This window comes from Procambarus clarkii, chromosome 73 (assembly GCF_040958095.1).
Source record: "Procambarus clarkii isolate CNS0578487 chromosome 73, FALCON_Pclarkii_2.0, whole genome shotgun sequence".
Lineage (NCBI taxonomy): Eukaryota > Metazoa > Arthropoda > Malacostraca > Decapoda > Cambaridae > Procambarus > Procambarus clarkii.
Genome location: NC_091222.1, coordinates 24,597,001 through 24,611,472, shown reverse-complemented (window position 1 = coordinate 24,611,472; position 14,472 = coordinate 24,597,001). Strand labels below are relative to the sequence as shown.

Genomic DNA, 14,472 nt, shown 5'->3' with positions numbered 1-14,472 from the left:
AATAGAACAAGGACTACATGAGGAGGCAAACCAACCAACCTTGGAGGAATTTGACCTCACCAGTGATGAGGTCAAAAGGAATCTGTTGGAGTTGAATGTGACAAAGGCTTTTGGGCCCGACAGAATCTCACCATGGATACTAAAAGAAGGTGCAGAAGCACTAAGTGTGCCACTCTCTATGGTGTATAACAGGTCACTGGAAACAGGAGACCTACCAGAAAGTTGGAAGACAGCTAACGTAATCCCAATATACAAAAAGGGTGACAGGCAAGAGGCACTGAACTACAGGCCAGTTTCCCTAACTTGTATACCATGCAAGGCGATGGAGAAGATCGTGAGGAAAAGGCTCGTAGAGCATCTGGAGGGAAATAACTTTGTAACGCACCACCGGCATGGGTTCAGAGATGGTAAATCGTGCCTCACAGGGTTAATAGAATTCTATGACCAGGCAACAAAAATTAGCCAAGAAAGAAAAGGATGGGCAGACTACATTTTCCTGGACTATCAGAAAGCCTTTGACACAGTACCCCATAAAAGATTGTTACAAAAGTTGGAGCAACAGGCAGGAGTAAAAGAGAAGGTGCTCCAGTGGATAACGGAGTACTTAAGCAACAGGAATCAGCGAGTAACTGTGAGGGGGAGAGATAGACATCAGAATGGTGAGATGTCATCAGTGGAGTCCCACAGGGCTCTGTATTTGGACCCATCCTGTTTATAATATATGTAAATTTATCTTTAATTTATCTTTAAATTTTCTTTAAGTTTATCATGCCCGAAACGCTTTGCGTAATAGTGGCTTTAGGCATTGTATGTACTAGCTCTACCTATAAGTCAACCAATCTTTGTAAAAATTTATTGTATGTATGTACCTTACCTAAATAAACATTTTATTTTATTTGATTTTATTTGATTTTATTTAAACTATCATCCAGAGGGTATAGACTCATTCCTCTCAATGTTTACTGATGATGCAAAAATTATGAGAAGAATCAAGACAGATGAAGATAGACAGAGACTACAGGACGACCTGGACAAACTGGAGGAATGGTCTAGAAAATGGCTGCTAAAGTTCAACTCAGGAAAGTGTAAAGTAATGAAATTAGGCGAAGGGAGCAGGAGGCTGAACACAAGGTACCATCTGGGAGGTGAAATCCTGCAAGAGTCAAATAGAGAGAAAGATCTGGGGGTTGATAGCACACCGAACCTGTCCCCAGAGGCCCATATCAAAAGGATATCATCAGCAGCATATGCTAGACTGGCCAACATAAGAACTGCCTTTCGAAACTTGTGTAAGGAATCGTTCAGGACTCTGTATACCACTTATGTAAGACCAATCCTGAAGTATGCAGCTCCAGCTTGGAGTCCATACAAAGTTAAACACAAGACAAAGTTAGAGAAGATTCAGCGGTATGCCATCAGACTTGTCCCCGAACTGAGAGGTATGAGTTACGAGGAAAGGCTAAAGGAGCTGAACCTCACGTCCCAGGGAAAACAGAAGACTAAGGGGAGACATGATAACCACCTACAAAATTGTCAGGGCAATTGACAGGGTGGACAAAAACTCTTCAGCACGGGTGGGATACGAACTAGGGGACACAGGTGGAAACTGAGTACCTAGATGAGCCACAGAGACGTTAGAAAGAATTTGTTCAGTGTCAGAGTAGTTAACAGATGGAATGTATTAGGCAGTGATGTGATGGAGGCTGACTCCATACACAGTTTCAAGTGTAGATATGATAGAGCCCAATAGGCTCAGGAACCTGTACACCAGTTGATTGACAGTTGAGAGGCGGGACCAAAGAGCCAGAGCTCAACCCCCGCAAGCACAACTAAGCGAGTACAAATAGGTGAGTACTTGCTGTGTCACTGTGACCTCCAATGACCCTGGAGTATAACTTCAGTTCCCAGCGAGGAGTGGATTACTTTGTTGTGACTGAAACAAATCCCTCACCCCCTGGGAGCCGGTCGGCCGAGCGGACAGCACGCTGGACTTGTGATCCTGTGGTCCTGGGTTCGATCCCAGGCGCCGGCGAGAAACAATGGGCAGAGTTTCTTTCACCCTATGCCCCTGTTACCTAGCAGTAAAATAGGTACCTGGGTGTTAGTCAGCTGTCACGGGCTGCTTCCTGGGGGGTGGAGGCCTGGTCGAGGACCGGGCCTCGGGGACACTAAAGCCCCGAAATCATCTCAAGATAACCTTAAGAAGAGATAAGAAGCCACTCCACCCTCACACACCCTCCACCCCCACCCACACACAAGGGGCCTGGTAGCCTCGTGGACAGCGCTCAGGACTCGTAATTCTGTGGCGCGGGTTCGATTCCCGCACGAGGCAGAAACAAATGGGCAAAGTTTCTTTCACCCTGAATGCCCCTGTTACCTAGCAGTAAATAGGTACCTCGGAGTTAGACAGCTGTCACGGGCTGCTTCCTGTGTGTGTGTGTGTGTGTGATGTGGAGAAAAAAAAATAGTAGTAGTAGAAGTTAGAAACAGTTGATTGACAGTTGAGAGGCGGGCCGAAAGAGCAAAGCTCAACCCCCGCAAACACAACTAGCTGAATACAACTAGGTGAATACAACTAGGTGAATACAACTAGGTGAATACACACAAACATCTTCCCCCCCCCCTTCCACTCCCTCATATATGCACATATATATATGTGTGTGTATGTATATATATATGTGTATAAAGTCTATATGGAAGCTGATCAGAATTACATTTCACCTTTGTAAATGCACATTAATGACACTATGTAAAAGACACATCTAACACTTTATGTAGGGCATACGTAAATCTGTGTATCTATGTATTTACGTATGTAGGTTAGCTTAGCATTTTAAAAGCACCGAATCACCTTCTGTGGTTGATCAATAAACCCTTGAACTATATGTTTAACACATCTCTAACCCTGTCCATGGAGGACAGAAGAAAATGTATATATGCTGGTTAGCATTGTAAATGTCCGGCCACGTCTGTGGTAGAAAATAATAATAATAAAAAAAACCCTTCCTCATATCCGCATAATCGAGCCCCCTCCACAGCCCCCACAGCCTCCCCCCGCACTTGTACATGTGGGCGGTGGGTTAGGGTGGGAGGGGGGGGGGGAGCCAAGCCCGAAAGTGAGTCACATCTTAGGATAGAGTTCTGAGTGTTCTCTCATAACTCTTAGAAGTCCCCCACACAGTCAACTCTTCCCGTTCCTTCACCTTAGGTCATTGTTACAAGGTAGAACTCATTCAGATTGAAGCAGTCTGCCTTCCTAAAGTTCCCCAACGTCAAGAAACTGACGCACTAAAGTGCCCTTATCCTAACCTACCAGAGGTCCCACAACAGAAAACGGGCCCAGGACGATGGGACTACAACGTCCTGTCACACCACATACAAAGATGATTAGTGAGGGAAACCAACACCCAGGGTTATCTTGAGGTTATCTTGAGATGATTTCGGGGCTTTAATGTCCCCGCGGCCCGGTCCTCGACCAGGCCTCCACCCCCAGGAAGCAGCCCGTGACAGCTGACTAATACCAAGGTACCTATTTTACTGCTAGGTAACAGGGACATAGGGTGAAAGAAACTCTGCCCATTGTTTCTCGCCGGCGCCTGGGATTGAACCCAGGACCACAGGATCACAAGTCCAGCGTGCTGTCCGCTCGGCCGACCGGCTCCACGTCGGTGATGAGGGTGATGAGGGTGATAGTACACTGCCCCAGGGGCCTGTACCGTGCCAGTAATATTACTGGCACGGTACAGTACCACTACTGGCACGGTACAGTACCACTACTGGCACGGTTACAGTACCACTACTGGCACGGTACAGTACCACTACTGGCACGGTACAGTACCACTACTGGCACGGTACAGTACCACTACTGGCACGGTACAGTACCACTACTGGCAAGGTACAGTACCACTACTGGCAAGGTACAGTACCACTACTGGCAAGGTACAGTACCACTACTGGCACGGTACAGTACCACTACTGGCAAGGTACAGTACCACTACTGGCACGGTACAGTACCACTACTGGCAAGGTACAGTACCACTACTGGCACGGTACAGTACCACTACTGGCACGGTACAGTACCACTACTGGCAAGGTACAGTAAACTACTAGCGCGGTATAGTGTACAATCAGCACGGTACAGTGTACAATCAACACGGTACAGTGTACAATCAACACGGTACAGTGTACCATCAACACGGTACAGTACCAATACCAGTACTGATGAGCACCAGTACCCGACCCTCATACCTGTAATTCCTGCTCCTTTAACACGATTCAGCACTCCTAGTACAGCAGGTCACTAACACGGTACAGCACCAGTACCTCAGACGGTACAACACCAGTACCTGTCACGGTACAGCACCAGTACCTCAGACGGTACACAGAGGACCCACACACACACCAACACAACTTGTGAGACTGAAATACACTACCACCCCCCACAAACCCCTCCCCCACACACACCTGGAGGTACGCCCCTCCTCCTACACCTGGACCTGATGGGGTGGGGGGGGGGGGGAGGTCAGGCAGGTGTGGGAGTTAGGGAAATGATGGAGGGAGGGGGTGTGGGGTTGTTTAGGGGTAGGGGACCCTTCTCGCTCCCACAGGGGAGGGGTTCCCCCTTCCTTTATCCTTTCAAGGCTAGTAGAGGGGGGATGGGGGTAGGGGATGGTCCGTGGGTAGGGGAAGCGGATAACTGTTTCCTTAACAAAAATTATTAAAATATAAGCCCTTATTCTAAGCAGTCGTTAGCTCTACAGCAGTTAGAGTCAATTTAACTGCATATGTTATAGTGGCTTTACAAGAATGTCAAAATATCTCTAATGTAATCTCACCAGCCCATTGAACCTTCTAGTAAATAAAATATTATAATTATTATTATTATTATTATTATTATTATTATTATTATTATTATTATTATTATTATTATTATTATTATTATTATTATTATTATTATGGCACAAATATATATCGTCAATTAGTTTATATTACGTAACTCGTCCTCGACTCAAATCCATTCCATCCAGCGGTCGACCCCACAGACGCATTCATAAACAGCGGGTTTGGCGGGTGGATGGAATTTTCTTTGGGTCTATATTCAGCCCGTCCTCCAAACAAAGACCCAAAAGTGATTCCATCCACCCGCCAAACCCTCAGCTGTTTATGAATGAAAAGCGGTTTACACACGACTCACAACTGCTGACGTTCGAACATATCCGGAACAAGTGCTTCACTGACGACTTGTGTTCGAACCACAACGCTGTAAATGCTTCACCCACGTACTACAAATACAAATAATCGCCAACAGAACCTAAACACCTAACCTAACCTATGCCTATTTATACACAATATGCTAATATATTATAATATTAATTTATACTTGAGAAAATTCCCGTTTTGAATGAACAGCATGTTAAAATTTATGAATGCGTCTGTGGGGTTGACCGCTGAATGTAATGTACTTGAGTCGAGGACGAGTTGCTATATTTTTTTTTTTTTTTTGAGATATATACAAGAGTTGTTACATTCTTGTAGAGCCACTAGTACGCGTAGCGTTTCGGGCAAGTCCTTAATCCTATGGTCCCTGGAATACGATCCCCTGCCGCGAAGAATAGTTTTTTCATCCAAGTACACATTTTACTGTTGCGTTAAACAGAGGCTACAGTTAAGGAATTGCGCCCAGTAAATCCTCCCCGGCCAGGATACGAACCCATGACAAAGCGCTCGCGGAACGCCAGGCGAGTGTCTTACCACTACACCACGGAGACTACATATTTGGAGGCCGGGCTGGTTTAGCTGCTAAAGTTGCAGCCCGTCCTCCAACATTATGTTTGTAACTCATTTTGAATATATGTATTTTTACCAGAATAAACATTTATATATTAATATTTAATTATTTATAAGAGACTTAACTTCAGCACTTAAATGCAATCGGAGCCTAAAATAAAAGTCTCAAACTATTGATGTTCTCCGACCCAACCACTTGGGGTGGACGGTAGAGCGACGGTCTCGCTTCATGCAGGTCGGCGTTCAATCCCCGACCGTCCACAAGTGGTTGGGCAACCATTCCTTTCCCCCCGTCCCATCCCAAATCCTGACCCCTTCCCAGTGCTATATAGTCGTAATGACTTGGCGCTTTCCCCTGAAAACTCCCCCTCTCAAAAATCAGATATTATTTAACTGAATTTACCTTAGTTTACCTGAGGGCCAGGTAAACTCGTGGCCTCGACGAGGACAGGAAGCCGGTGGCTTGTCAAAGGTCCCCCCATTTGTCCTTATGATTTTATCGAACGGAATCTTAAAATTCGGCTAAGTTTTGGCATTTACAACTTCGGCGGGTAGGCGGTTCCATGGGTTACGGCTTCAACGGGTAGGCTGTTCCATAGGTTACGGCTTCGACGGGTAGGCGGTTCCATGGGTTACGGCTTCAACGGGTAGGCGGTTCCATAGGTTACGGCTTCGACGGGTAGGCGGTTCCATGGGTTACGGCTTCAACGGGTAGGCGGTTCCATAGGTTACGGCTTCGACGGGTAGGCGGTTCCTTGGGTTACGGCTTCAACGGGTAAGCGGTTCCATAGGTTACGGCTTCGACGGGTAGGCGGTTCCATGGGTTACGGCTTCAACGGGTAGGTGGTTCCATAGGTTACGGCTTCGACGGGTAGGTGGTTCCATGGGTTACGGCTTCAACGGGTAAGCGGTTCCATAGGTTACGGCTTCGACGGGTAGGTGGTTCCATGGGTTACGGCTTCAACGGGTAAGCGGTTCCATAGGTTACGGCTTCGACTGGTAGGCGGTTCCATGGGTTACGGCTTCAACGGGTAAGCGGTTCCATAGGTTACGGCTTCGACGGGTAGGTGGTTCCATGGGTTACGGCTTCAACGGGTAAGCGGTTCCATAGGTTACGGCTTCGACTGGTAGGCGGTTCCATGGGTTACGGCTTCAACGGGTAAGCGGTTCCATAGGTTACGGCTTCGACGGGTAGGCGGTTCCATGGGTTACGGCTTCAACGGGTAGGTGGTTCCATAGGTTACGGCTTCGACGGGTAGGCGGTTCCATAGGTTACGGCTTCGACGGGTAGGCGGTTCCATAGGTTACGGCTTCGACGGGTAGGCGGTTCCATGGGTTAATAACCCTGTGGGTGAAGAAATAGCTCCTGTTCTCAGTCCAACATTGTGGCTTGTTGAGCTTGAACCCGTTGCTCCTTGTTTGTGTTACATCTGACCTTTTGAAGAAATTGTCCGGATCAACATCCTCCAAATTGATCAGTATTTTAAAAGTTTCAATAAGATTATCCGTGTCTTGTCTGGTTAGCAGATGAGCAACTGAAATTCAGTCTATTTGTCAATGTGAACACCAAGGAATTTCTTTTGTTTTTGAGATATATAGAAGAGTTGTTACATTCTTGTACAGCCACTAGTACGCGTAGCGTTTCGGGCAGGTCCCTGGAATACGATCCCCGCCGCGAAGATTTCCCATCAAATCTGCTCTCAATTTGAGTATTGTTGATTTTAAGTTAAATTTGATTGGTGGTCTTGCTTGCTAACATCATGTAATACTTTTTATGTCAATGATGAGTTGATTAGTAGTCAGCCATAAATGGACTTTTTTCAGTTAAGCATTTTCTGGATGTCTCCTTGCTGAGGATGAGCATAACAATCCCTGCTCTATAGAGTTATAGAGCTCTATAGAGCTCTTACCCTGCTCAGAGGCACATATATGTGCCTCTGAGGGGTCGGGCTCTGGCTCTGGTCTCCGGCAGGCCACTGATGATTCCCAAGGCTGCTGTGACTCACATGTGTACTCACCTAGTTCATCTAGTTGTGCTTGCTGCTTTGTCTATACCACCTGCTGGTATAGACACAGGGGTACCACCTGCTGGTATAGACACTGGGATACCACCTGCTGGTATAGACACAGGGGTACCACCTGCTGGTATAGACACAGGGGTACCACCTGCTGGTATAGACACAGGGGTACCACCTGCTGGTATAGACACAGGGGTACCACCTGCTGGTATAGACACAGGGGTACCACCTGCTGGTATAGACACAGGGGTACCACCTGCTGGTATAGACACAGGGGTACCACCTGCTGGTATAGACACAGGGGTACCACCTGCTGGTATCATACAGTGTTGTTCAGGAGGAACTTATCCCTCTGTATGGTACAATACAGTACTCACCTAGTTGTGCTTGCGGGGGTTGAGCTCTGGCTCTTTGTTCCCGCCTCTCAACCGTCAATCAACAGGTGTACAGGTTCCTGAGCCTAATTTGGCTCTATCATATCTACACTTGAAACTGTGTATGGAGTCAGCCTCCACCACATCACTGCCTAATGCATCCATCAATTGTGTTGAGCTGTGAGTGAGTTAGCTAGAGGGAGCTGCAGTTCGGACCCTCCAGGCAAAAATAGAAAATCGGAGAAACCACAGTTAAAATAATGCTTTAAATTACGTAAAAAAATCTACACTGACGAAGTCATTGATTAAAATTCTCAAGTCAGTATCTGTAGATAATGATGAGAGTGAGAACACATTCTACACTGTTCATATCTCATATGTATGTACTCTTGCATTAATAAAATGACTATTATTATGATTTTGAAGGCCTTGTCAACCACAGAATGTTTATTGACACAGAGATTACACTAACGTGATGCATCAAATGAACAAATCCAGTAAGTTCAGTAGAACTTCGGTTTCAACTCTTTATTTTTTAACCCTGTCGTAGCTCAGTCGATTAAGGCAGTGTCTGTGATGCTCCTGGACGCAGGTTCGAATCCTCGTCACGGCCCTTGTGGATTTGTTCAATGTTTATTGAAGCTGATAGAGATGAGAACAGATAACATAGTGATTACAGCAGATAAGATAATCCAGGATATGGTTTGTTAACTGATAAGGAAATTGCTTTGAGTGCTCTAGGTTGTCAAGGAAACATTATTCCTAAGGATGGTAACTTCAGTGGGTTATCTATTAAAATTTTCTTTTGGATGCTTCCAGCAGGTGTGTTTGCACCCTAAAACTGGCAACAGTAGTATTACTTGAGAGAACTGAGAAAAGCAGGAGAAAGGTCAGAAGCTGTCATTGCAATCAATCTTATATTGTTTCTGCTGTATTGTGCCTACCAATTTGTTGTCAACTACCATTTTTAAGCTGTCATTGCAATCAATCATAGCTACCTATGTGCTTTAATATACTGTACCTACAATTTTCTCTCATCTTTTTTTTTTTTTTTTTCATTTCATGTAATCTGTTATCATTTTTTTTGTCTATAAATTTTGCAAGTATTTACCTCCTTAAAATTTTCTTAGATTAAGGACCTGCCCGAAACGCTGCGCGTGCTAGTGGCTTTACAAGACTGTAATTACCATATTTGTATCCTCACATTCCTTATGTACATTCTTGTATATGCATAAATAAATAAATAAATAAGGTGGAAATGTTATTTTAAGAGAACTTAATGTCTGATTTTAAAGTCTGAGTAGCTTCTTATGAGGTTTCATCCTGACCCTCTGACAGATCTGGTTTGCTCGGGGGCTTGCCATAGAATCTGTCGAACCTAGACGCTTGAGCGGTGTAAAGCGAGTTCCATTTTTTCAGGGATTCTTAGGCGGTGCTTCTTATGCATCACGCGAGGACTTCCTGTTTGCTCCATTGCTTCCCAAGGACGTAGGCATGTGACAGCTCCCTGAGCCGGTCCGTCTTATTACCACAAGCTACACCTGCTTCAGAAAGCTTCCTGGCAATGCGTTAGTAATGAATAAATATGATATATTTACTCATTATAATGTTGGTGCTGAATGTACAACACGAAAAAACATAATTTTAATCTGAAAAAGTATCTTTTTATAAAGAAATTAGACGAAAATAAAGAGCTGGTGACGCCATATCAAGTCGACGATCCAAGCGTCGGTTAGGTTAGGTTAGGTTAGGTTTGGTTAGGTTAAGCTAGGTTAAGTCAGGTTAAGTCAGGTTAGGTTAGGTTAGGTTAGGTTAGGTAAGGTAAGGTTAGGTTAGGTTAGCCTAACCTAACATATCATATTTATTCATTACTAACGTATTGCCAGGAAGCTTTGTGAAGCTTGTGAAGCTTGTGGTAATTAAGACGGACCCCCATGAGCAGCTGCCTGAACTCTCTCCAGCCCTTACTGTGGTGGACAACTGACCCCGTATCCACATGACAGCCATCATGTGTGCTTCTGGTGCTGTGAAGCTGTTTTCGGATCAGCTGTGATGGCTTGGACTTGTGGTCAGTCTCCGGTGTGGCCACTTTGTTGTCTGCAATTTCCGCGGTTTTAATCAAGTTGCTCATCTCTCTCTTACGGGCTGAGGCAGTGGCTTTGTTCTTGGGTGTCGGCAGGCTGTGCTGGTGGTCCCGGGTTCAGATTTAATCAGCTCCTTAACCTTTCTTCTGCCTCCCTTCTTTCCTGAGGAGGTTGTCTCAGGTTATTCTGGCCACTGTAGCAGCATTCCAGCCTCTCTGTCAGGTGTTGTTACAGAGGAGTTCTGTCCCCATTGGTTGGCAGCAGTTTGGCAGGGATGGAGCTGCGCCTGCTGTTTATAATCACATTATCAGGGAACACACACTAGGGTGAAGGGACGACGACGTTTCGGTCCGTCCTGGACCATTCTCAAGTCGATCTAGGAATCGACTTGAGAATGGTCCAGGACGGACCGAAACATCGTCGTCCCTTCACCTTCTAGTGTGTGGTCTGGTCAACATACTTTAGCCACGTTATTGTGACTCCTCGCCTGCATATCAGGGAACATATGGTCTCGATTCATAGCAAATACATGGAGGTGATCTCCCTTGTGCACCCCCATAGTAGGTAGCAGAAGGGATCAGGAACTATACCCTCTCCTACCTGCGGCAACTCACAAGAACCCCCTTCCCTCCTCACCAAGGCAAGACTGCCTACTGACGAGGAAAGGGCAACACTAGCTAGCACTAGGGATGGCAACCCTAGGCATTCAGCTCCAAGCAAATTATCAAAGTCCACACAACAAGGGAGAAGAAATATTACATGCAGCTGAAACAATTATATATAAAATTAATTAGTACACAAGCAATGTGGTCCCGCAGGACAGTGTCCCAATTAAGTATTGCCTCCACTTACATGAAAATCTGGACTCGAAGCCGAGATGTAACCCAGAGTGCACCAGGATTAAGGCAGAGACCACCTGGGCGGCTGGTAACTAGAGAGTGGGTTACCATTTTCTGTTTTCATTTACCCTATACTATTTTATTGATAACATTCTTCCCGTGTTAAACTTTGAATTGATATTTTACTTTTCTTTGTTCTATGCATTTTGTGGTATTTTCCATTAGCTAGAACCTTGAATCCTCTGGTCCTTGTGGCTCTGAGGGGTGACCTAGCTTTGGCCAAAAGCCTTTAGGCTTTTTAAGATTTTCAAGGGTCTGGTGTACTCACCTATAGTTGTGTGTGTGAGGGTTGAGCTTCAGCTCTTCCGTCCTTGAATATCTTTGGGTGAAGGACATCCTGGTCCCCAATGACGATTTGGGTTCAGGATGTAGCAACCGAGTCACCGAAGTAAGTAAGTAATTATCAAAAGAAGGCACCAAACCGGGAAGGCTATGTAGCACCATCAAATGCGCAAAATAATCAGAGGGCGCTAAATATCACCAAGGATGCCAATACGAGAACAAAAACGCATAAGGCAAACGATATCAAAAGTATCCGAGTCACCAAGAATTCTATTGAGGGACAGGTGACCGCGAGGGGCGGTCGGAAAGCAAGACACACGCTCGTCCTGGAAGTCAGGACATTCAAGAAGGACATGCACGACCGTAAGAGGGACAATGCAACTAGGACAATAAGGAGCAGGGCGGCGCTCCATCAAGTGACCATGGGTTAAGCGAATATGGCCAATACGCAACCTCGCCAGAGCTGTTTCCCACCGCCGGTTACGGTGGAAGGAGGATGGCCACGAGGAAACACAACATTTAAGAGTACGTAGCTTGTTATCAGTAACAGACAACCAAGAAGCCTGCCAACGGGTAAGGACCGAGGAATGGATAACCGGGTAAAAGTCGGAATACGGAATGCCTTTACGAGAGATGGGACAAGAGCAGACAGCTTCCTTGGCGGCAGCATCCGCACGCTCATTTAAAGACGCACCAATATGGCTGGGAACCCAACAAAACTCAACCGACTTAAATTTACTGTGAACAAGAAACAGCCAATGCTGGATCTCGACAACTACTGGATGAACCGGATTAAAGGACCCGAGAGCCATGAGGGCACTACGAGAGTCAACAACAACTACAAAGGAAGACTGACAACGAGAAAGCAGGAGACGAAGAGCATAGAGAATAGCAGAAAGTTCCGCTGTAAAGATGCTAGTCTCCGGAGGTAAGCGACACATATAAGTGCGATCAGGAAAAACAACAGAGTAGCCAACACCGTCCGCCGACTTTGACCCATCGGTGAAGACAGAAACGGAGCGGGAGTGAGAAGAAAAGTGCTCAAGGAAAAGGCGTTTTAGAACCGTAGGAGGGGTAAAAGCTTTAGTGATACGAGTCAAGGAAGTACAAAACCGCGGAGAGGGACTCTCCATGGGGGCAAAGAAGGAACAACACGAGGAGAAACATTAGAAATACGAACAGAAAGAGAATCCTGGAGGCGAGATAACCGGACAGAAAGAGGGAGGTGGTGAAGAGGAACAGGAACCGCAGGAGGGGTAAAAGTTAAAGCACGACAGAGGCGAGAGGAAGGATGTTGCAAGGACCGCGCAAGATAGCGAAGACAGTAGCGATCACGGCGGTCCTGGAGAGACAGGAAGCCAGTGTCAACATACAAGCTAAGGACGGGAGTCGAACGAAAGGCACCAGAACTGAGGCGCAACCCAGTATGGTGCAAAGCATCAAGACGGCGAAGAGTAGAAGGAGAAGCAGACGAGTAAGCAGGGCAACCATAATCGAGCTTAGACAGGACGAGAGAGGAATGTAAAGCGAGGAGAGTGCACCTATCTGCCCCCAAAGAAGTATGGGACAAGACCCGAAGGAGGGTAAGGGCCTTAGAGCACTCAACACGGAGGTAAGAGATATGGGGAGACCAAGACAAACGAGTGTCAAGGAATAACCCCAAAAGCTTCGCGGAATCTTTGTATTCAAGGGGATGACCATAAAGTGACAAAGAAGGACGAAGAACAACCCGTTTCAGCGTAAAAGTCATGGCACAAGTCTTAGAAGTAGAGAACTTGAAGCCATGATCGGTGGCCCCCGAGTCACCGAAGATGCCCACTTTAATACAGCCCATTCAGCATGTGAAATATTAGGGTATGAATACCACATTTCAGGTAAATAACTACAATCCAATGTTTAATCATTTTTTGTCACAACAGACATTACATTAAAACTGAGTTGGAGTCTTGGGAAAGTCATTAAACATATTCAAAATAAAATGTTATGGTTTGTATTCATTTTGAATTGTTGCAGTTTTCATTCCCAAAATATGGGCCCTTGTACTTTAGAAAATGAGGTTTAAACGCCGGGGCTTAAGAAATAATATTAATTCATTCATTGTGTCGGGAGAGGTAGCCAATCTGTGCTTATACACGTCAGGCAGGAAATGTATATGTTTATCTCTCAGAATGTTCGGTAATACGTTTATTGTTTGTGATGTGTGTCTATGTATGTATTAACACGATATACTGAACGAGGCGAGAATAGCTTTAGCTACCTCATCCCTTTGTGTGTATTTTACCTCAATAAACTTGTTTCTATTTCAATTACACGTCAGGCTTATATCGAGGCTCCCCCACCTCCCTCGAGGTCAAATTACAGACCAAATCAAACCTGGATTTCCCAGGATACAACCCCACAAGCCGACTAACTCCTGAATACCTATTTACTGTACTGCTAGGTGGACAGAGGCATTAGGTAATAGGAAATGCGTAAAACCATTTCTGTCCCGCCTAAAACTCGAACCCGGAATTTTCTATTTTAAGTCGAGAACAAACCCGACTGTACTACTACAGGTATGCCACCAGACTGGTCCCGGAACTGAGAGGAATGAGCTACAAGAAAAGGCTATTAAGGGAGCTGAACCTCAACCCTAGAAAACAGAAGAGTATGGGGAGACATGATAACCACCTACAAAATTCTCAGGGGAATTGACAGGGTGGACAAAGACAAACTCTTCAGCACGGGTGGGACACGAACAAGGGGATACAGGTGGAAACTTAGTACCCAGATGAGCCACAGAGACGTTAGAAAGAACTTTTTCAGTGTCAGGGTAGTTAACAAATGGAAAGCATTAAGTAGTGTTGTGGTGGAGGCTGACTCCATACACAGTTTCAAATATAGATATGATAGAGCCCAATAGGCTCAGAAATCTGTACACCAGTTGATTGACAGTCGAGAGGCAAGACCAAAGAGCCAGAGCTCAACCCCCGCAAACACAACTAGGCGAGTACAGCAATCCGTCCTCGACTCAAGTCCATTGCATCCA

At 45.7% G+C, this 14,472-nt stretch overlaps 1 protein-coding gene across 1 annotated transcript in view; it reads right to left on the bottom strand.

Moving 5' to 3' along the window:
* The window catches only part of bgm (acyl-CoA synthetase bubblegum family member 1), a 151,389-nt gene extending 140,257 nt beyond the window's left edge, over nucleotides 1-11,132 (bottom strand). The window contains exon 1 of the mRNA XM_069312700.1: nucleotides 11,116-11,132. Within this exon, the coding sequence (XP_069168801.1) occupies nucleotides 11,116-11,117 (2 nt within the window). The 5' untranslated portion in view covers nucleotides 11,118-11,132. The remainder of the gene's footprint in view (nucleotides 1-11,115) is intronic.
* Between the last annotated feature and the right edge of the window lie 3,340 nt (nucleotides 11,133-14,472).